At 48.1% G+C, this 23,619-nt stretch overlaps 1 protein-coding gene across 2 annotated transcripts; it reads right to left on the bottom strand.

The window, feature by feature from the left end:
* Window positions 1–1,023: 1,023 nt before the first annotated feature.
* Window positions 1,024–23,428, bottom strand: NOL9 (nucleolar protein 9). Of its 2 annotated transcripts, none has more exons than XM_047870095.1 (12): window positions 23,040–23,428; window positions 21,201–21,420; window positions 19,026–19,153; window positions 15,607–15,742; window positions 15,388–15,481; window positions 14,734–14,831; window positions 9,774–9,935; window positions 9,276–9,573; window positions 8,179–8,290; window positions 6,752–6,929; window positions 5,113–5,246; window positions 1,024–4,426 (listed from the first exon to the last, which is right to left on the bottom strand). In XM_047870095.1, exons 1-12 carry the CDS (start codon window positions 23,394–23,396, stop codon window positions 4,277–4,279), a joined length of 2,067 nt encoding a protein of 688 aa, XP_047726051.1. In that variant the 5' UTR covers window positions 23,397–23,428; the 3' UTR covers window positions 1,024–4,276. The 2 variants fall into 2 exon arrangements, with proteins under 2 accessions (XP_047726051.1, XP_047726050.1); XM_047870094.1 differs by having other exon boundaries at window positions 15,388–15,484; window positions 23,040–23,427.
* Window positions 23,429–23,619: the final 191 nt, after the last annotated feature.

Genomic DNA, 23,619 nt, shown 5'->3' with positions numbered 1-23,619 from the left:
GCCCCCTGGGAGCTGCATATTTGATGGTATGGACTTTGTGGCCATGGTTCACACCGGCTCCTTGCTGGTTTTCTCCCTTCCCATTCCCAAGTACGCATCTGCTCCCTGGAAAAGGGCTCTCGCGGTGCCGGCTGCCTCGGCAGGTGCCTTCCCTCCTTTCCTGGAAAGCAACTCCACGAAGACCCTCATCTCTGCAATCCCAACAGCCAGCAGCTGGCCGGCCTCCTCGAGAGAGATGAAGTTCTCAGTTTGGTGGCCTCTCCCCGCCCGACAGATGTTCACAGCCCAGACACCTTCCAAAGCCTCGGGGAAAACCCACACCACGGTCCGCTGAGCACCACAGTGGCATCAGGGCCCGTCGCCATGGCAACCCTTGGCTTCCCAGCCCAACACATCATCTGCCGGCTCAGCTCTATCTGCTGACTCCCAAGACTTTGCTTCCTCAGCTCCCGGCATTCCCAGATCGGACCTGCCGCCCCTCGCCTCCACGTGGGTCTTGCTGACTGCCCGCAGCTACCCCCTGCCCCACTTTCCCGGGCAAAGCCTTTCTGAAAAGGACTCCTTCCCCCTTACAGCAGTTGGCTCCCTGGTTCGGGCTCCGCTGGTTGGCCCAGGCTCCTCCCCTCCGCCAGGCCAGCGTGGGGACAGCGAGGACAGAGTTGGGAGTTGTTGGGCTCGCATCACTGCGCTCAGGCACAGACCCCAGGCTGGTTTTCCTCTTTAATTCGAACCTCTCTGGCAGCAACACACTCTCGGAGATGGGGCGGAAAGGACATAGCGTTTTCTCTTAATTTACATCCTCGGGCCCAAACAAAACTTAAACTCCCCATTGCGCTCAATATCGTGCCGGAAAAGGGCACCGGCATCTGCTAGGATTTCCTGTCTTCCCTGCTCTGGCATCCAGATCCCACGTCCCAATGCTTTATTCTCCCCAGTGTTCGTCACAACATCTCCTGCGTTCAAATAACTCCCTGGAGTAAAATGGTCTATCTGTGCATACGTAATAAAAGTACACAATTAAACTCATGTTCTCAAAAATCTTTAATGATACAGAAGTTCACGTGTTAACTGAAAAGAGCTGCATAGAAAACCATACATACGGCAGGACCCCCAATTCTGTAGAACACACGTGCCGTTTAGAAAAACACCAGACGAGACAGTGATCACCCACGTGGTGTGGCTAAAGCCACGTACCACACGTGTGACGCGTTCATACAACTTGAAAAGCAGTTCAGTGGAAGTCTATGAAAAACTTCTAGGAACGGGGACTCAGTGGAGGGTATGGAACCCACGTCCCTGGTTGTGACAACAGTACACTTGGCTAGAAAGGGAAGACAGCTGTGGATTTAAACATTTAGTTTCTTCGACCCAGTGTGACCGTAAGGAACACGATCTTGGTCCCCGTCTACACTGCCCCGCCACGTATAGACAAGTCTCATGTACCCCACGCACAGGCACCCGAGGGAACAGCCACCAACCCATCTTAGAAGTAAACAGGCTGAGGTCAAATATCTCTTGCAAAGTTCCTCGGCTGGCCCGTGGCCCCTTGGGATTCCAACTCAGCTCGGACATCAAAGCCTGCCGCCTTACCCACTATACGGCCACATAGAAGCCTAAGGAAGGAAGCTAGCAATCGGACAATTAAAAACAAAAAAATCACCGTCTGGCACAACGGAAGGAACCTGCTCCCGTGTCCTCTGGTGCTCACATGGCTGGGCAGAAACCCGAGTCCAGCAGGTAAGCAGCCACCTGTCACAGGGGTCCCAGCAGAGGGCTGGGCTCCGTCCACCCAGCCCAGGGCCCCCCACCCCCGCAGGCCTCTTCCAGACCGATTTCGCAAACATTCAAGGCACCTGAAGGGCCAGCTCAACTGGCCCTCTCCCCTTTCTCAGACCTCGTTTCCATGGCCAGCTCTCCGGGGGTGTCACCGCTTCCACCCCCAGGCCTAACAGAGGACAGCTGGGAGCTGAACTTTATTTACAAAATAAAACCCCAGGATCCAAGAATCTTGTTATCTATTTTCACATCTGTCTTTCCTGTAGAGGAATCTCATTAAAACAACCACAAAAGGAGCAACTAGGGGTTTCAAGTTCTGAGTCACATTATTTCTTTTTCTTAAATAAGCATGGAATCACACACACACACACACACACACACACACACACACACACACACACGGAGTTTTTGTTGAGAATAACTCGAGTATAGAACTTCCTACCATACTGCTGACACTGACAAAGGGACTGACATCCGGGGCAGATGGCACCACTGCCAGTCTGAGCAGGCCCACTGAGCTGGCCAGAGAGCCAAGTCCCCAGGGTCTCAGCCTCCAGAATGTCCCAGGCAGGTTCCTGGGCCCGTGCTAGCCCGATGGCCATCTGACCGGTGGCTGGCAGCTCCCTCTAGCGGCAACGCTTGTTTACGTCACTCGTGGGCAGCCCTGAAGAGCAGAAGGGAAATCGGGCCAAAGGCAGGCCTAGATGGAATGAAAACTCAAGTGCCAGGGCCCCACTTTCCTTCCTCTGGACCCCTGCTGCCAATGACCTACAGTGGGGCCCACCGTAAAGACACAAGGAAGTAGGGAAGGAGGCAGAAAGCTGATGATGGCAGACTGTTCAAATTCTTGGCAAGGCCAAGATAGAAAAACACACACAAGGTAAATTTAGAATCAAATAAGAGGCAACTAAGTTAGACCTTAAACAGTCTAGGGAATCAAAACCAATCCTGGAGGGTGGCAGAGTTCCAGTGAGAATTTGTGAGTGCGGGTCTCCGAGATGCGAGGGGCCACCAGGGGAAGTAGGACGGTGATAACCGATGAACACAGATGAACACAGATGTTAAAACTCACATCGGAACGACCTGCCTTCCACACGAGCCGTAGGAAGCTGGAATTCACAAGACTAGTTTGAAATGCTACCTCCATCAGATTCTCACTGATCTAAGTGCACAAATGACGTGATCCCACCTGACACCCTTGTTTACTGAAACCACTTCCAACCCCGGGGGATCAGGAACCGGGATAACCGGGAAAAAGGCAAAGGATGGATTCCCGTCATCTTCCCCAAAGCCACCTGGGAGAATGGTGTCATCGCCGGCCTCCAGTGCCCCTAGGAGAAAGCGCTCATGACACAGAGTTGTCCGTCCTTATATACGAGTTCAGGTCCAGCTGTCAAAGGCAAGATGGGGCTTCCCACAGGTGCCCTGTCTGTCCTTCCAACAGCCTGGTGTGCAGCTCTGTGCACATTGGGTCTTCAACCTCAGACGAGAAGTCAATTAGGACAGACAGAGTTGTAAAGAGGCCACAGGAAAGGTTTCCTGGATTTCAAAGCAACTTTTTCAGCTTACAGTCATCAGATAAAACAAAACAAAAAAAAAAAACCCAAAATACAAAGGGTTTTTGAGTCCAAACTTTGTTAACTATTAAGCCTTGATTAAATTGAGCAGACCAAACATGATCTTTTAACACCGGACACACCAGGCCACAGGAATGGAAGAGAACGTGGACAGCACCAAATGACGGGATAAGAACGACTGCCTGGCCCTGACCGTCCACAAGTGGAGCCCACTGCTGGACCTCCTGCCCGTCTGCCATCGCTGCTCGAGGACGAGGGGAGCCCCCACATCCTGTTATGCTTGTGACCCCGCTGGCCGGCCTTCCTTCCTCTTTGGTAGATTTCTGTGGCCCCAGTTTCCCTATTTTTATTCAGATTCCCAAAACCAGGACGTTAAAGAGTTTTTTGAGGCATCAACTGTGTTCTTTCTGTTCTAATGATGTTCAACCTTTTTCCTGTTGTTTTAACCCTTTAGAAAATAAAAAAGTACGATGAACCATACAGTACATTAGGGCAGAACTCTAGATCACGTAGCTTGGAAAAGAGTTAAATTTAGAGGTGCCTGGGTGGCTCAGTTGGTTGGGTGTCTGACTCTGGCTCAGGTCATGACCTCACGGTTTGTGAGTTCGAGCCCCAGATCAGGCTCTGTGCTGACAACTGGGAGCCTGGAGCCTGCTTCAGATTCTGTGTCTTCCTCTCTCTCTGCCCCTCCCCAGCTCACGCTCTGTCTCTCTCTGTCTCAAAAATAAATAAGAAAAACATAAGGAAAAAAAAAAAAAAGAGTTAAATTTACTCTCAACACAACAGATCCACGAGTTACCCAGGGAGCTCTGCTTGCTGCGTCACCACACAATTCCCGCCATCGCCGTCAGGCTGACGTCAGGCTGCAGACCGAGACGAGTTTTCTGGTAGAAAAGCTCCTGCCCCTATGGACCACATCGGCATCAGTTTATTTTTCGATAGAGCTTAGGTTTTGGGTGTACTTTCTCTTCACGGGTCTCCTCGGTTTCTCTTGCTCCAATTTTCTCTGATGCTCCAGGAAGTTTAGAATTATAATCTGTTGTGACGTAAGGTATAGTCCCTTCAAGCCCACGCTGAAACAGAAACAAACACAAGGAGGATGAGGGAAAGTCCCAAGTCCTGCCAGTCGGAATTTGTAGTGTTTCTTTTCTTCTCCAGAAAATACTGTTAAAAGTGAGAGTCTGAGAAAGGCCCTCACACTCCTAAGGCCTCTGGTCCCCCTCCCCCCAGACAGCTCACTTGATGCAACTGGCCCAGTCACAAAGGTCACTGCCTTCTTTCTGTCCAATTCAACTCCACAAACACATTAACCGAGAGTAAGTGGGCGTGGGTGTGTTTCTCTCTCACACAAGTTAGGACAAGCAGCTAGGAGGGGTGGGACGTCCATGGCCTCCCCAGGCCGCCAGAAGGCCTTGCAGTCTGGCTTTCAGGCCACCACACAGATGTCCTTGGCCAACACGACCTTCCCATCAATGTGCCCAAAGACTGTCCTCAGGACGGGGTAACTCTGGAGAGATCACCTCTGCTCTCTTTTCCCACAAGCTACTCCTGGGATGATGGCTCTACCACTGGACCCCTGACCACAAATGGCGGCAATTCATGGTCTTGGACCATGAGGCCACCCTGACACTCTATCTGCCTCATCCAGCTTCTACAACCAAGTGTGAGTTTCCCACACAATAACGTGTTTCTGTGACTCTCTTCGCCATGGACACGACCAGCAACTTTCAGGGCTGCCCCTGGGAGTGTGAGTGCTCACCTGGCTCTTGAAGACACACTGCGGAATGGAAATGGCTCCGACCAATAGGCAATTCACATTTCTTAGCTCTTCTGGGGGCACAGGAGTGAGGATGTGGTACAGCCGCTTCTCCATGTCGATCCCTCTACAAATTCCTTGAAGACACACAAAACACTAAGATATCCTTTCTGGAAAATATTAAATCTCCCTACCACTGAGGATCAAAGAATGGCTTTTAAAATAAGAATTTCAGGGGGGCCTGAGTGGCTCAATCGGTTGAGCATCTGACCTCAGGTCACGATCTCACGGTTCGTGGGTTCGAGCCCCACATCAGGCTCTGTGCTGACAGCTCAGAACCTGGATCTTGCTTCAGATTCTGTGTCTCCCTCTCTCTGCCCCTCCCCCGCTCATGTTCTGTCTCTCCCTCAAAAATAAATAAACATTAAAAAAAATTTTTTTTTAATAAAAAAAAAATTAATTTCCATTTCAACTGTGTTTTGCTTTGAAAATACAAAGTTCCAAGAGACAGGAGTATCTGACGACTCTTAGTCCCCTTCTCCTTGTTTAGCTGTGAGGAACCAAAGTGGTCCATATGCCAGAGTCCCGGACTGTCTTCAATAAGGTGCACACAGACCAGAGGGAGAAAAGCCACCATGAGGAACAGACAGACGACACAATCTTTCCCCATCACCAATTCCTCCTTCAGGCTCGGTACCAGGTGACACAGTTTCTGTGGAAACACTTCTGCGGAGCAGTAGTATATGAAGCAAAAATTTGTGATTATTTAAGGGTTTTGCTAATTTCGGGTTACGTAAGTCCAGCACCCTTCTAGAATCATACCCTGACATTTATTGACCTCAGTGAGCCAGGGGGACAATCACATGAGGTAGGCCTGGCGAAGGAGGAAGGGCCCCGAAGCAGTACGAGGCCAATGGTCCTGGGCCCATGTGATGGGGACCACCAGGATGTGACATGATCATGTCTGTCCTCAGACCACCCGACCGTGAAGTCCGGCACGGAAACAGTGGCCCAGACTCTTGGCAGAGTAAGAAGAAATGAGACGGACGGAGGAATCTGACGTCCCTGGGAAACGAGCTACCAAAACCTGCTAGCAGGTTGAATGTGGTGAGCAGAGGTGGACCCAGGGCAGGTGGACCCAGGGCAGGGTGAATCTTCCAAGGATTCTTCACAGGCCTGGGAACAGGAGAGGATGCCGGGTGGGAGGGGTTCTGGGGAGAACATTAGGACCTGAGTCATGGACCTAGGACTCAGATGCCAGTGAGATACCCAAGTGAAGACACACATTGCTAACGTGGGCTTGGAACTCAGACACGCAGTCAGGCTACAGAGATCCAGTGAGATCAGCCTAAAGGTAGATCTAGGGTCCCAGCATGGGGACAGGTGGCCTAGGGAAAATGTGTCAAGTGAGAAGAAGGTCATGACCGGGCCCTCAAGAATCCTAGATGTAGAGCTGGCAGGAGAAGCAGAGAAAATGCTGCTTCCTTCCTGCCCACCAGCCCCCAGGCCCACTGTATAGAAGCCAGAGGCACTCTCTGATCACTCCAGCCGGGAGACTGATACAAGGTCAAGACCAGCCATTTACAGGCGGAGAAGGGGATCAATTTCAGTTGATATACAGACATGGTTTACTCTCACTCACCAAATCCCAAGCAATCACAGATTGGAGTCTGGGCGAGCAGGATTGGTCCATTTGCGTACCCTCTAACATCATCTAGGATCTTGCAAAGACCAACCCAGCTGGCATTCACAGCATACAATATATGGGTAGGAGCGACGTCAGCATGAGTAATTCGGAGAGCAACTGCATTGAAAGGGACCTGGAAAATAAATGTGCATCTCCCTCAATTAATTCAACTGGAAAGATTACTTTTAATTTTTAAAAGTTGACTAACCAGCTATCTAAAGTTACGTTGGCCAGAGGCACCTGGGTGGCTCAGTCGGTTGAGCATCTGACTTTGGCTCAGGTCATGATCTTGCGGTTCGTGAGTTCAAGTCTCACATCAGGCTCGCTGCTGTCAGCACAGAGCCTGCTTTGGATCCTCTGTCCGCCCTCTCTCTGTCTCTCCCTTCTCTTACTTTCTCAAAAATAACTATTAAAAAGAAAGAAAAGAAAAGAAAAGAAAAGAGAAGAAAAGAAAAGGAAGGAGAGAGGGAGATTAGTAAGTTAGTTATGTTGGCCAAAGTGCTTACCAAAAAGTATCTAAACAGAATGGAAACACTAACAAACATTGGCTAAATATTTAACACAGAGAAATTCAAAAGAAGTTCTTTGCCAGCCAACACTTGCTAGACACCTAAACTGATGTCTAGAACTTTCTTATCTGAACAGACACACAAGACTCAAGCAAGTCTCAAGATAACCTGAATGGGGTGAAGTCTAGGGGGATTCCAAGACGCAAATGCAAGCGGGGTGAGCCTCCCCTTCTGACCACTGTGAAGACTCACTGCTTCCAAATGACCGTCTTGGGAGGTCGGGCCCAGCCTCTGTTTTCCGCGTAAGATACCAAAACACGCAGCTCAAAAGTAGAAATGCTAGAGCTGGGCTCCCCAGCGCCACCTCCAGGATGAGGCAGAACGTTCTTCTTCTTTTTTTTTTTTTTATGTTTATTCTTGAGAGAGAGAGAGAGAGAGAGAGAGAGAGAGAGAGAGAGAGAGACAGCGAGCACAAGTGTGTGCAGGGGAGAGGCAGAGAAAGAGAGAGAATATCCCAAGCAGGCTCTGTACTGTCAGTGCAGAGCCTGATGAAGGGCTCGAACTCATGAACCTTGAGATCATGACCTGAGTCGAAATCCAGAGTCACTTAAATGACTGAGCCACCCAGGCACCCCCAGGAAGAACGTTCTTAACCAGCATGAAGCACAGTCATGCCCAGCACAGGGCAGCAGCTAAGAGCGTGGGCTCTCAAGCTAGAGCTTTCAACCTCCCATCTGTAAAGTGAGGCAGTTACAGAAGCCACAGAACAGGGCTGTTCTGGGGTAAGAGGCCAGAAGAACACCCAGCTCACAGGAAGCCATACAAGTGTTGGCTAAGTAAGCAAAGACAATTCCTCGTACAAGTTCAGGTTACCTGATAGGGTGTCAGACCATGTAAAGGATAAAGTGGTTTTGGCACCGGGGGCTGCAGCTGGCCGAGGTAACCCAGTACCGCCAGATCACGAAGAACTTTGTTATGCGACTCTCTGAAAAGTAAATCAGAACGAAGTATAGAGATTTAACCTTACACATCCACCTCGCGCTCAGCAACACAGTACGTTGGTCATTACGCAGATTATACATACACGAGCACACACTCCCACCTTGACATTGGCACACCCTGCCTTTCTGTAAACCCACTGGAAAAACATGACGCCTAAAGACTCGCCTTTAAATAAAGGCTCTTGGCAACCAGAGCTGGAGGCCGCTTCTGGCTATGGGTCTTCCTCAACCTATGACGTGGTTTCATCCTCATACACCCACCGGAAGCTGAAAATATGGAAGGATGAAAACGCCTTTAAGACACCTCGCACACTGGGGCGACTGAGGGGCTCAGTCAGTTGAGCATCTGACTTGGCTCAGGTCATGATCTCAGGATTCATGGGTCCAAGCTCCGCATCGGGCTCTGTACTGACAGGTCAGACCCCAGAGCCTGCTTCGGATTGTGTGTCTCCCTACCTTTCTGCCCCTCCCCTGCTTGTACTCTGTCTCTCTCAAAAATAAATAAATAAACTTAAAAAAAAAAAAATTAAAGTTTTTTAAAATTTTTAAATGTTTATTTTTGGGAGAAGGAGAAACAGAGCATGAGTAGGGGAGGGTCAGAGAGAGAGGGAGACACAGAATCCGAAGCAGGCTCCAGGCTCCGAGCTGTCAGCACAGAGCCCGACGCGGGGCCTGAACCCATGAACCGTGAGATCATGACCTGAGCCGAAGTCGGACGCTTAACCGACTGAGCCACCCAGGCACCCCTAAAAATTTTTTTTGGAAATCAAACCATCTTAAATCAGGGACTGTCTGTATTTCCATTGGGAAAATAATGGCTCAGAAAATAGCCGATTCTCCTTCATAAACATGTAGCTGTGGCAGAGATTTGAACATTTGTAGAGAACTTCTTCCCTTTAAGGAAATGAGAGCAGAGAGGCTTATTACACTGAACAGAACTCCATCCTCCATCCACGGTGGCTGACTCACCTATTTCTTGGCGTTTTTCTAAATGCAAAGTCTGACTGGACGCAAATCAGCTTATGTCCAGTGAACACGACGGGACTCTCCTTTTCTTCATCGGCAAACTCCAAACTCTCTGTAAACTCCGCCAGCTGGAAACCTCTGTTCCGGATTCTGGACTTGCTCTTTGTGTACAGGCCGTCCATGTCGTCTACATAGTCAGGAGTGAGGTTTGGCATGTACTTACTCCGCCCGGAACTGAACTGGACCACATGGCTGGGAGACAGCAGCCGGATGAGATCGATGAGAAGCAGAAGCCCCTGGTCTGTGAGGAAGGGGACACGAGCAGTTGGCACACTAAAATGCAAGGACACGTTTCTACGAGAAAACGGCACATCTGTCTGCGACACAGAAAGATCAGTAAGAACGATTTCCCAAGACCGGGGCTTCAGCGTTACTGCCTGAAGCCAAAAGCTTACTCATATAGCCCACCCTTTGCCGCGAGATGCACCTCCGCAGGCTTACCTGACACCCAGCCCATCGTGTTGACGATGAGAGGGGCCTCTCTCTTGTAGGAGCTGAACACGTACTGTATTATCTCAATGTAATTCTCATAGTTGTTTTTACAAGAAGGTTTCCCATAATATACCATTTTCTGCGGTGTCCTCTGGTGAGTAAAAGGTGGTCCTAGGAAGATAAAGGTGAGAGTTTGCAGGGCTATTTAAAAAGAGGCGAGGGCTCCGTGTCGGCCATTGCCAGTGACAAAGATTCGCAAGAAGTTCAAGATTATCTATCCTACCACTGGGAATAGCTGTATCTCGTTTTCAGAATTCTAAGCTTTCAGGGCGTCTGGGGGGCTCAGTCATTAAGGTCATGATCTCAGGGTGAGTTCAGGTCCCACATCAGGTGAGTGCGAGCCCCACTTCTCTTTCTCTCCCTCTCTGCCCCTCGCTCACTTGTGCCTTCTCTCTCAAAAAAAAAAAAAAAAAAAAGATCTTAGCTTTAAATTTAATACAAAGACATCTTCATGTTCTTTTAATGTTTATTTTTGAGAGAGACAGAGACAGAGTGGAAGTGGGGGAGGGGCAGAGCGAGAGGGAGACACAGAATCCGAAGCAGGCTCCAGGCTCCCAGCTGTCAGCACAGAGCCCGACAGGGGCTCGAACTCACGAACTGTGAGATCATGACCTGAGCTGAAGGTGGATACTTACCCAAAGGAGCCACCCAGGCACGCCCCCTCATTGTCACATATAATTAATCCCAATTCTTATTATGTCCTAATATGGCCATTCATTTACTGAGCACCAACAAGACACTGATGCTCAGTGAGCCAAGTCAGTTATCTTTCTAGATACTCAGGATACACATGTGAACAAAACCATGTCCCCATCCTCGGACAAGTAAGCAGCAATCACTCACTAGCACGTAGCACTTCCTATGCCCCATGTTATTTCACAAGTAGTCTCTAATTTTCATAAAAATCCTATGAGGTAGGTAGTGTTACTACACCCATTTTTATAGAGGAGGACACAGATTAACTGACCAAGGTCATACAGCTAGTAGATACCAACTGCACTTGAACTCAGATGATTCAGCTCCAGAGAAAACGTTCCTTTTTTCTTTTTTTTTTTTAATGTTTATTTATTTATTTTTTGAGAAAGAGGGGGAGGGGGAGGGAGAACGTGAATGGGGGACGGGCAGAGATAGAGAGAAGACAGAGAAACCCAACAAGTCTCCGTGCTGTCAACACAGCCCCACACAGGGCTCAAACCTATGAACTGCGAGATCATGACCTGAGCTGAAATCAAGAGTTGGACGCTTGCTTAACCAACTGAGCCACCCAGGTGCCCCCAGAGCAAACATTCCTAACTGTAGCACCAGTCCGTCAAAACTGACCTACTTCCCTTATCTGGCTGGTCACCAGGACCACATGGCACCACGGTCAGCAGGGTGAGGGCCTTGGTTAATGTGGTTGGTGCCAGGCCACCTGGGACAGGGCTGGCAAGGCTCCCCTCAAAGGTGGAGTAAGGAGACTTGGGGCAGCCCACAGCTGAGGAAGTGGCCTGCATAGCAGAGGGATTGAACAAATACAAAGAGACTGAGTAAATATGTAAATACACTGACAACAATCACAGCCAGAGTTCTTATCATCAGATATGGAACTTATAGATACGGGAGGGAGGAGGAAGGCTAACTAGAATAAACCCAGGGTGTCAGACCAGAATCAGAATGACTGCAGTAAACTTGTGGCTCTTAATAAATAGAAAACACGTACACAGAAGTGTAAACGTAGTGTATATGTATGTATGAATATGTACGCACGTAATATACACGTATGGGTTTAAACGTGCATGTATTTCCTAGCTCTGTCCACCGAGGGGATCTACAAGCAGTGACACCCCAGAAGAAGTAACAAATAATACACCTAGTTACAGACAGAGTGGAATACCCTGGCAAACACTTATCTAAACCAAATGATCAGAGGCAACCTCTCTGGTGACAGGGCCAACTGACAGCTTGCTGACATGATGCACTGAGAACACAGCACCACATCTCAATCAAGCCATGAGGGGCACTCGACAGGTACTCTTCCAAATTGCCAAGGTCATGAACGATAAGGAAAGCTGGAGGAACTGCTCCAGACCGAGGACTAAAGATTTGCAAATATACGCTGGGCCGGGGCAGGCAGCTGGATGATGGACGAGGGACAGTACTCCAGCAGTTCAGCTGCTCTGATTTGGTGGCTGCATTAGGATTATACAGTGGAGTGTCCTTGTTTGGGGAAACACCTACTGAAATATTAAGGGGTAAAAAAGAAAAGTAAATGCACTGGGGAAAACATAAAAGAAACAAAGGAACAATGAAACCAGCTAAAGAGCGAAGTCCAAACAATTAGTTTTGATAAAACTGTAAAAGCAACGTGAATGCTCTACTTATTCTCATTGTCAAAAAGTCTGTTAAATCTAGAACATATCCAGCCACCTGATATATCATCTGCTTCTCTTAAAAGTCAACTAAACAGGGATGCCTGGCTGGCTCAGTCAATAGAGAGTGAAACTCTTGATCTCAGGGTTACAAGTTCAAACCCCACATGGGGTACAGAGATCACTTTAAAACTCAAATCTTAAACCTGTTAAAAGTCAACTAAACAGGGGTGCCTGGGTGTCTCAGTCAGTTAAGCGTCTGACTTTTGATTTCAGCTCAGGTCACGATCTCAAAGTTCGTGGGATCAAGCTCCATGTTGGGCTCCATGCTTGGAGACTGCTTGGGATTCTCTCTCTGCCTCCTCTCCTGCTCATGTGCATGCTCACTCTCTCTCTCTCTCTCTCAAAATAAATAAACTTAAAAAAACATTTTTTAAATAAATAAAATTTAAAAGTCAACCAAACAAAAATCACACAACTATCTTGACAGACACAGAAAAAGCACTTGACGAAAACCTAACGCCCTTTCACGACAACAAACATTCCACACGCTAGGAAAAGAGGCAGCTTCTTCACCCTAAAGAAGGAACGCAACTGACAATGAAAACCCACAGCTGACAGCATGGACAGCATGGTGAAGCGCATTCCCTCTAAGATGAGGAGTAAGAAATGTTTCCTCCTATTCAACACTGTACTGGAGGTCCTAGCCTTTTCTTAGACAGGAAGAAGGAATTGAAGGCATCCAAACTGGAAGGAAGACGTAAAACTATTTCTATCCACAGATGATGATCTTCTATCTAGAAAATCCAAAGAAATCCGTAGGAAACCTACTGGAGGTAATACGGGAATTCAGCAAAGTTGCAAGGTATGTGGTCAACACACAAAAATCACGTGTGTTTCAATATACCAGTAGTGAAGAATCTGGAAAGGAAATTAGGAAAGCAATTCCACTTACAGTATTAGCTAGAAGAATCCAATCCTTAGGAACAAATCTAACCAAGGAAGTGAAAGACTTCCACACCGAAAATCACAAAATTTTGCTGAAAGAAATTAAAGAGCTAAAAAACTGGAAAGGCACCCTGTGTTCGTAAGAAGACTGATCATGGGGCGCCTGGGTGGCTCAGTCGGTTGAGCGTCCGACTTCGGCTCAGGTCATGATCTCAGTCTGTGAGTTCGAGCCCCATATCGAGCTCTGTGCTGATGGCTCAGAGCCTGGAGCCTGCTTCTGATTCTGTGTCTCCCTCTCTCTCTGCCCCTTCCCTGCTCATGCTCTCTCTCTGTCTCAAAAATAAATAAAAACATTAAGAAAAAAATTATTTTTAAAAAGAAGACTGATCATTGGGGCCTCTGGGTGGCTCAGTCGGTTAAGCGTCCGACTTCGGCTCAGGTCATAATCTCACAGTTTGTAGGTCTGAGCCCCGTGTTGGGCTTTGCACCGACAGCTCAGAGCCTGGAGCCTGCTTCGGATTCTGTGTCTCCCTTTCTCTCTGCCCCTTCCCCACTTATATTCTCTCCACACCCCCCCCCCCAAATAAATGAATAAATCTTTTAAAATCAGCAAAAAGAAAAAAAAAATTATGCTTAGTGAAAAAAACAGTCACCCAAGGACAGATATTGTTAAGGTCTCGCCTACAGGAGGGGCTTGGAGTAGGTGAACTCACAGGGACAGAAAGCAAAATAGAGGTCACCAGGAGCAGGAAGGAGGACAGGTGCTATTTAACAGGGACAGCATTTCAGTTTGGGATGACGAAAAAATTCTGGATGTAGGTGGTGATGGCTACGGAACACTGTGAATGTACTGAATGTCACTGAACTGTATGCTTATCAGTGGTTAAAACAGTAAATAGTATCACATTTTGTATATTTTACCATTAAAAAAAAGCAACATGGGATTCTGGGTTGGATTCTGAACCATAAAAAGGATGTTAGTAAGATAACTGATGGATTTGATTAAAACCTGTAGTTAACAGTACTGTGTCAATGTAATTTCTAGGTTTAAATCATTATATATGGTTACATAAAATGTAAATACTATAGGAAGGTATGTTTCTGATTTACACACAACAAAGTGGGTATTAGTTCCATTTACCAAAATGGAACTCTAGAAAATTACCATAGTTTTGTTTTTTGGAAGCTAGGAGAACTGTTATAAGAAGACCAGGAGTTTGGGTGGAAGGGGGAATATTCACTTTTACCCTTTTTTTTCTCATATTTATACTTTTTTTTAGTTTTTTCTATCATTATGTTTGAGTTTTATAAAACCAAGACATTTAAGAAATATACAACACGCTTTCTCGCTAATATAAACAAACATTAAAAAAAGGCGGGGGGGAGGCTGGGTGGCTCAGTCGGTGAAGCATCCTACGTTAGCTCAGGTCATTATCTCATAGCTCGTGAGTTCAAGCCCTTTGTTGGGTTCGTACCGACAGCTCAAAGCCTGGAGCCTGCTTCAGATTCTGTGTCTCCCTCTCTCTCTGCCCCTCCCCTGTTTGTGTTCAGTCTCTCTCTCAAATATAAACAAACATTAAAAAAAAAAAAAAAAAGAAACGTGTAATACATACCTAGAATTGGTTCTGTAATATTAAGTAAGGAAATGCAACCTGGAGGCGTAAATTCTGTCTGTCCCAGATCACATTCCAAATAGTCAACACAGGAAATACTGAAAATTTGAAAGGAATAAAGAAAACCTTAGCTAGCTTTACTATGTCAAATGAATACATAAGATCTCATAGATTTTATGCAACACACAGGCATAATCCACCCTTTTAGAGTCTTTTAGGTTGGATGCTCCAAACATGACAATCAACGAAAAGAAAATGTGCAGGCACGGTCACAGTGTCCACTCACAATATGGATACAACTTGGTACTACCTAAAATCTTACTTTCGAAATACAACGGAATTTCCCCTACTCTGAGCCTCTGGGTATGGACAAATACAGAATCTAAGACAGGCAGCCCCTCTTGCCCCCTCGCTGATAAGTGAGGTCAGTCACTGTCTCGCTCCCAAACACAGCAGAACAGAGACGGTCATCGCTCAGCTGAGCGGCTTTGCACAGACTTGTAGACAATCTCTACTTAGACGTCAAGATGCGTTCCTGTCTAGTTTCTTAAGTCAAAAATCCTATTTCATGCCCCAAATCTAATAACGTGTCTAAACAAAAAAAAATTAAGAAACAAACAAAAAATAAAAACAAAAAAAAAACCCCACTCTTACCTATTTAGCAACTGGTTAATCAGGTATCTATTAAATGTTGACTTTCCAACGTCCTGAGAGCCACAAACCAGAATGACAGGGCAGCCGTCTACTTCTTCTGGAGGCAAAAGAAACATCGACGCCCAGGATTAGCCACCTTCTTTAGGGCTCTAATCGCAAATCATAACCCTCTGAGGCTCTGGTGGACGAACACTCCGTTTATCACTGCGCGCCACTCACCACAGGACACAGTGACTAGCTCTTCCATGGCAGACAGGGCACTCTCAGTTAAACGAAGGCCGTTCTTCTTCTTCTCTCTTTTGATGCCAACAGACCTCAGGGCTAAATGTTCAGAGTTAATCTGGAAGGTTGGGCTCTGAAATTAACAATGCAAGCTTTAAGAAAAGATGAACACAGTGCACATTTCTTCGTCTAGCTCTAGGCTAGTAAACCTCAAACAGTTGTGAGCTACAAAAGATAAACCTGGCCCCTCCTTTCTCTCACGCCCAAAGCCAACTCTTCCGTAATGCTCATCAGCTGTCCCTGCAGTCACCCCTACCTGTCCTCCTAGCTCACACATACTTCCAGGCTGCTGTCACCTCTGCAGGAGGCCCCCCCAGGAAAGGAAAACCTGTGCAAATATAAAAGTGATTGCCCCAAGAACAATTCAACAGAAGACCACAGCTGTCCAACAGGTTGGTGATTTAGAGTAACATCAAGGCAGTCTCCAAAAACATAAAGTAAAAAGACAAAGAACATGCACAGAGCTGAGAGCACGCGGAAGACAGGCCCGCTAACCCACTGGTGCTCCAGCGGAAGCAACAGGAAACCACGGAAGCAACCCACAGCATCAAGAGCAGACCCTCGCGGACGCAGGTGGGGTTCGGAGGGAATAAGGCCTCTGGGGTGAAGGTGAAGAAGATCCAGGAAGAGCCCCCCATGCATGATCATATCCTCGTGCAATTCACCACCCCCAAGATAAAGACATCGTAGAAGGCACGAGAATCAGTCTGGTGTGTGACTTCCTATCAGCAACTCTGAATTCTAGAGAACAATGGAGCAAGGCCTTCAAGGTTTTGAGGAAAAGACTCTATACTCTGCTCAACTATCAGTCACGGAGAGCAAAATAAGAGTAACTCCTGGGGAGAAAAAAAAAAGAACATCTTATGAGATCATATAAAGTTCACCATCTGCCGGATATGAAGAAATAAGGCTAGAAGGTAGTAACACACATTGGGGGAGGAAAGTTACCCAAGAAAGAGCATGAGGAATATAAACGGTGGTGGTGAAGTCCCAGAAAAAAATAAATAAATAAAGTTAAAAATAAATGGAAAAAAAAAAAAATCAAGGCGTTTAGAATCTTCGCTTACAAGAAGCAAAGCTCGGTAACACGGGGCCTCCACCTCCTTCTCCACGGTCCTCACCAAGCTACTGGCTTCTGCACTAGATTAAACTGATGCAACCACAACAGTGCATTCGCTGTCCTGCCCCCATTTCATACCTTCTGTCACTCAAACCTCCAACACCTACTTACTAGCTCTGCTCCCACTCAGTGATGATCCTGATCTGCTTCCTGGAGCAAAACGAACCACTCAGAAGAGAACTTCTACTTGGCGCCCCCCCCTCCCCCCCCCCACACCCCTGCAGCCCATCCCGCCATATCCTCCTGCTACTCCTACTCTAGGTCAGCTGCCTGTGCTCCCAAGGCCACTGCCCCAGGCCTGCAGACACCAGAACCAGAAGCCTTCCTTCGGGACGCCTCACTTTGAGTGTCCTCACCTCTCTCTGCCGCATCTTCGGCACCCTCCCTGCTCTAGATCATTCGCGCCTGCTGTGTCCAAACCTGTTGGGGCTTTTTCATCCATCTTAACAAAAAACAAAACTCTGACCACACTCCTCCAAATACTGTGTCATTTCTCTCCTTCCCCGTACCACTTAACTCTACAAAGGCAAAATCTCTTACTATTAAACCTGAGAGTTGCTCTCTGCCCAGGCTCCCGACCTTATTCCAATCAGTCTGCCCCACCGCGCCCCAGCGGTCTACTGCAGACACGCTAGTCCAGACCACACGCCTACACGCAAGCTCCCTTCTCAGGCCTCACCTACCATCAGCATCTGCCACAACCGCCCACGTCCAGCTCCTCTGAACACCTCTTGACCACACTCTGGTTTTTCTCTACCATCAGTGACCACTCTGTCTCAGCCTCTGCTGTTCCCTCATCCACACCTCTTCTGGTCTCAGCGCCTAAGGGCTCAGACTTCGAACCTCTCTGCCTCTCTGTATCCACTCCCTTGGTGTTGTTATCCCGTCTCACGGCCCAGAGACCATTCTGCTGAAAGCTCCCAACTCCAGAATCACACATGCAACTGGCCACTTGACATCTCCAATGGTCTAACAGGCACCTCAAAGCTAACATCTCAATCTGCAACCCCTACACCACCCCCCCCACCACCCCCCCCCCCCACACACACCCCGGTCAGTAACTCCACGCACCCGGGCGGTTAGGCTAACAAGCTTGAGCTTGATGTCATCCCTGATTCTTCCCCATGCCTCACATCCAGTCAGCCTGATAAAAATCCTGCAGGTTAGGCTCAATTTATGGCTCATGGGAAACAATTATAGAAACAGAGCCTGACTGTTAAGAAATTAAGAACGTGACCAGCAAAACTTTGGAGACGACAGGGAGATGACAGAAAGTATAAGTGCATCAACGTACATTCACAGAGAAAAGTTTATTCACTGTCTCAAGTGAATGAATTAAGATAAAAAGATAACCATCCTGAGGTGCCTGGGGGGCTCAGTCGGTTAAGCTTCCAACTTCAGCTCAGGTCACGATCTCACGGTTCGTGAGTCTGAGCCCTACGTCGGGCTCTGTGCTGACAGCTCGGAGCCTGGACCCTGCTTCGGATTCTGTCTCTCTCTCTGTCTCTGCCACCCCTCCCCGCATGTGCTTTGTCTCCCTCTCTTTCTCTCTCCACCCCCTCAAAAATAATCATTTAAAAAGAAAAAAAAAAAAGAAAGCCATTTAAAAAATTCCAGAAGTCGGGGCACCTGGCTGGCTCAGTCGGTAAAGCATGCAACTCCTGACCCTCAGGTTCTGTGTTTGAGCCCCACGTTGAGAGGGAGGTTAAAACAAAACTTCGAAAAAATAAATAACAACTCCAAAAGGCATTTAACCACTTACAATATGAAAGAACGGCTTTCGTTAGGGAACAACACGGGGAAGGGGAGACATTTTTCATGACAGACTGTTCTACACAAACCTTTTCACCATACACACGTATGACATTTTGTACAACCCGCAGCACAGCACAACAGCCACGCTGCTCTCTAAGCGAGCATCCTACAGTCATCTGATAGGACTGTTCTGGTGAAACTAACGAGCACAACTGAATGAAAACTGGTCGTGGGGCGCCTGGGTGGCGCAGTCAGTTAAGCGTCCGACTTCAGCTCAGGTCACGATCTCGCAGTCCATGAGTTCGAGCCCCGCGTCAGGCTCTGGACTGATGGCTCAGAGCCTGGAGCCTGCTTCCGATTCTGTGTCTCCCTCTCTCTCTGCCCCTCCCCCATTCATGCTCTGTCTCTCTCTGTCCCCAAAATAAATAAACATTAAAAAATTTAAAAACAAAAAACAAAAAACAAAAAAAACTGGTCATACCTCTTGTACAAAGACATAAGATAAACCCGGGTGGCTGACTAAGAAGTTTACGGTGGAGGTTCTCAGCTGTTCCAACATCACAATGGAACACAGAGGAGAAAAATTCTTCATCAACCAGCATCTGTCATCTGCAAAAAGAAAAATTAAGTACCTTAGAAATAGTAACTCCAGGGGTGCCTGGGGGGCTCAGTTGGTTAAGCGACTGGCTCTCGATTTCAGCTCAGGTCACGATCTCATGGTTCAGTTCATGGGATCGAGCCCTGAGTTGGACTCTGCGCTGACAGCACAGACCCTGCTTGGGATTCTGGCTCCTTCTCTCTGTGCCTTTCCCCTGTGCAAGCAGGCATGCACTCTATCTCTCTCCCAAAAATAAACAAACACTAGGATAAAAAAAAAAAAAAAAAAAAAGATGGGAATGCAAACTGGTGTAGCCACTCTGGAAAACAGTATGGAGGTTCCTCAAAAAACTAAAAACAGGACTACTGAAGGGCCCAGCAACCGTACTACTAGGTATCTATCCAAGGGATACAGGTATGCTGTTTCGAAGGGGCACGTGCACCCCAATGTTTATAGCAGCACTATCAACAATAGCCAAAGTATGGAAAGAGCCCAAATGTCCATCGATGGATGAATGGATAAAGAAGACGTGGTATATTGGGGTGCCTGGTGGCTTTGTGGGTTAAGCGTTCGACTTTGACTCAGGTCATGGTCTCGCGGTTGGTGAGTTCAAACCCCGTATCATCAGGCTTTGTGCTGACAGCTCAGAGCCTGGAGCATGCTTCAGATTCTGTGTCTCCTCTTTCTGCCCCTCTACCACTCATGCTTGCACGTGTTCTCTCTCTCTCTCAAAAATAAATTTTAAAAAATTTAAAAAAAAAAGGAAGATGTGGTATATATATATACACATACATACATACATACAATGGGATATTACTCGGCAGTCAAAAAGAATGAAATCTTGCCATTTGCAACTACGTGGATGGAACTGGAGGGTATTATGCTAAGCGAAATTAGTCGGTCAGAGAAAGACAAACATCATATGACTTTACTCATATGAAGGCTTTAAAATACAAAACAGATGAACGTAAGGGAAGGGAAGCAAAAAGAATATAAAAACAGGAAGGGATCAAAACATAAGAGACTCTTAAATATGGAGAACAAACAGAGGGTTACTGGAGGGGTTGTGGGAGGGGGGATGGGCTAAATGAGTAAGGGGCATTAAGGAATCTACTCCTGAAATCACTGTTGCACTATATGCTAACTAACTTGGATGAAAATTTTAAAAATAAATTAAAATAAACAAATAAAAAGAAAATAAAAAGAAAAGAAAAGAAAAGAAAAGAAAAGAAAAGAAAAGAAAGAAAGAAAAAGAAAAAGAAAAAATAGTAACTTCGTTAAATTCTACACTGTTTAGGACCACCTTCTCCTCAGCTGAATTGTCAACTTTTTGAGAGCAGTAATTACGTTAAGGGCCTTCTTCAAGAAACCATACTGCATAATAAGAACACACCTGGATGGAGAGAGAAGTCAATCCAGGATTGCTTTGGCCACACTCTAGCTGTGTGGCCTTGGGTAACTTTTCTCATCTGAAAAATGGTGAAAATAAGTTTCACTCACAGGACCCATGTGAAGGTTTAAATAGACACAGAAAAGTGTACAATATCTAGGCAACAGGAAGCATCTAAAAATATTAGCCTTGGGGGCACCTGGGTGTCGCAGTTGGTTAAGCGTTTAGGTCCAGGTCATGATCTCACAGTTTTGTGAGTTTGAGCCCCGTGCTGGGCTCTGGGCCAGCAATGTGGAGCCTGCTTGGGATTCTCTCTCTTTCCCTCTCTCTCTGCCCCTCCCCCACTCGTGCTGTCTCTCAAAATAAACAAAAGTAAAAACAAAAATACAAATATTACTGGGGGCGCATGGATGGCTCAGTCGGTTGGGAGTCTGACTTCAGCTCAGGTCATGATCTCACGCTTCATGGGTTCGAGCCCCGCGTCGGGCTCTGTGCTGAGGACTCAGAGCCTGGAGCCTGCTTCCGATTCTGTGTCTCCCTCTCTCTCTGCCCCTCCCCCGCCTGCGCTCTGTCTCTCTCTCAAAAATAAACATTACAAAAAGATAAAAATAATAACACTAGCCTTATTATAGTATACCCTCAGTAAATTATCCATTTACTTTCCTTACCCCGGTTAAGATGAGATCTGAGCAAAGCTCGGGCTTCCCTTTTCACCTCCTTCTTGCTTTTCTCAGGCACAGAATAATGAACTGCGTTGATAGTAAGGCGAGAATGAGTGTAGGTAGAGAAGACATCTTGGGCGGGGTGGCCTTGGCTGATGGTATAACCTAACACCTGCACCTGGCCATAGAGGCACGTCACACGGCAGATTCCGCTAAAAGTAAAACCCTACAAGGAAAGGGGGGCGGGCAAAAAAGAAGAAATAACATGACAAATCCTGTTACTAATGACTGCAAAAAATTTTTTAATTAATTAATTTTGAGAGCATACTCATAAGAGCATGAGCAGGGGAAGGGTACAGAGAGAGGGAGAGAGAATCCCAAGCAGGCTCTACCCTGTCAGTGCTGAGCCCCACGCAGGGCTTGATCCCATGAACCGTGAGGTTATGACCTGAGCCTAAATCAAGAGTTGGACGCTGAACCGACTGAGCCATCCAGGTGTCCCCATGACTGAAATTTTCAAAACTTTTTTTTTTTTTTTTTAACTAAACTCTGTGCTGAACATGGGCCTCAAACTGATGACCCTGAGACCAAGAGTAGCATGCACCACCCACTAAGGAAGGCATCCCCTTCCTCTTAAAAAAAAAAAAAAAATGTGTTGGGGCACCTGGGTGGCTCAGTTGGTCAAGCATCAGACTTCAGCTCAGGTCATGATCTCACGGTTTGTAAATGCAAGCCCCGCGTCGGGCTCTGTGCTGACAGCTCAGAGCCTGGAGCCTGTTTCGGATTTTGGGTCTCCCTCTCTCTGCCCCTTCCCTGCGCACGGGCTCTCTCTCTCAAAAATAAACATTAAAAAAAAATTTGAAAAACATAAAAAATAAAAAATACGTCTAGAGGTGCCTGGGTGTCTCAGTTGGTTTCAGCCTCTGACTCTTGATTTTGGGTCAGGTCATGATCTCACAATTCGGGAGATCGAGCCCAGCATCAGGCTCTGTACTTCGTGTAGAGCCTGCTTGGGTTGGGATTCTCTCTCTTTCTACCTCTGCCCCTCTCCCCTGCTCGTGCTCACTCACTCTCTCCAAAATAAAATAAAATTCTAAACTCTTAGTTGCTATTCACATAACAAGTAACTTCTAAGTAACAACACGTTGTAATAGGTGGCCATCGGGTACTGATTATCCTTAACCTAATTTCATATCCCACCACAGCTACAGAGATGGCTGGTGTATACAGACACATGAAAAACAAGCGGGTCCCATGAACTGGGCTCTGCAGCTGTCACAGACCTATCTCTACCAAGGCCCACTGCCTGCCAAGTTTCTCCCGTTCCTGGGTTTTCACATCCCCCCGGCACTGCAGGAAGACCTCCCACACCAGCATCCAAAGAGCCCAGGTCCTGAAATTAAGCTGCCTCGGTTTGAGTCTTAGCTCTGCCCCTACTCTACGCCTTTCAGCAAGTTACCCAAACTATACCTCAGTTTCTTCGTCCGTAAACATTTACGGAAATGAAGGTAATGACTCCATAGAGCTGAGAGTATTAAAAGGGTTCATAAACCTAAAACACTTAGAACGTAGAGCCCGGCATCTCTAAGCACCCCGTAAACGTGAGCTGGTTCTGTTATTTCCTGCTATTAGATTCCCTTCGGCTCTCAAAGCCTAGAGCTCCACAACAGGTCCCTAGTCACCCCCTGCTCAGCACCGCCGCCAGGAGGAACGCTCTCGACCCGGGGCCGCAGAGCCCGCACGGTCTTCTCCCAGCCCGCGGGTCCCGGAGCTGCTCCCCATTCCCTCCCCCGCCCCCCCCCCCCGATCCCGGCTGGCCAGCCTCCCCCCACCGGTGCGACCCACCTGGTCCCGCGGCAGCAGCAGCAAGGCGCGGCCCGGGCCGGCCGGCCGCACTGGCGGGATGGGGAGGGTCGTGGGGCAACTCGGGGCGGGGGCCGCGGCCGGGGCCGGGCTGGGGGCCGCGGTCTTGGGCCTCCGGGCGGCCGAGCGCGACACCAGGCAGCCGCTCTCCCGCCAGTCCGCGCCGGCCGCCTGGGCTTGTAGCAGCCGCCGCCGCAGGCGCCTCCGGCCGCACCAGCGCAAGGTCCCGAGCCGGCGGCGGGGCCGGCGGCTGAGGACGAGCTGGGGCCGAGCCTTGCGGGCCCGCAGCCACGTGGAGCGGGAAGGACCCCGCTTGAGAAGCAACTGGGCGTCCGCCATGTTGGCCACGGGCGCCTGCCGCGCGAGAATCTCCCGAGATCCGGTCGCTCCGCCCCTCGGCCCGTCGTGAGGCGGAAAGTAGAGGCCGGGGGGGGGTGGGCGCCCTCTGCCGGCCGCCCGCGGCAGCGCACGTGGGCTCCCGCAGGCCCCCGGGAGGCTCCTGCCGACCTGGAGCGGCAGGGGCGGCAGCCTAGGTCACACCTAGTGGGGCCGTCCCACCGAG

The sequence above is a fragment of the Prionailurus viverrinus genome, chromosome C1 (assembly GCF_022837055.1).
Source record: "Prionailurus viverrinus isolate Anna chromosome C1, UM_Priviv_1.0, whole genome shotgun sequence".
Lineage (NCBI taxonomy): Eukaryota > Metazoa > Chordata > Mammalia > Carnivora > Felidae > Prionailurus > Prionailurus viverrinus.
Note: the sequence above shows the minus strand (reverse complement) of the source record. Positions and strands in the feature narration are given on the sequence as shown.

Bases quoted from the DNA above. Each gene is read 5' to 3' on its own strand.
- NOL9 (XM_047870094.1), bottom strand. From the start codon at position 23,396: ATGGCGGACGCCCAGTTGCTTCTCAAGCGGGGTCCTTCCCGCTCCACG. The intron at 15,743-19,025 runs GTATGACCAGTT...TGTTAATTTCAG, and splicing joins CTTATGTCTTTGTACAAGAG to AGCCCAACCTTCCAGATTAA. The intron at 9,936-14,733 runs GTATGTATTACA...TTATCTTCCTAG, and splicing joins TATTACAGAACCAATTCTAG to GACCACCTTTTACTCACCAG.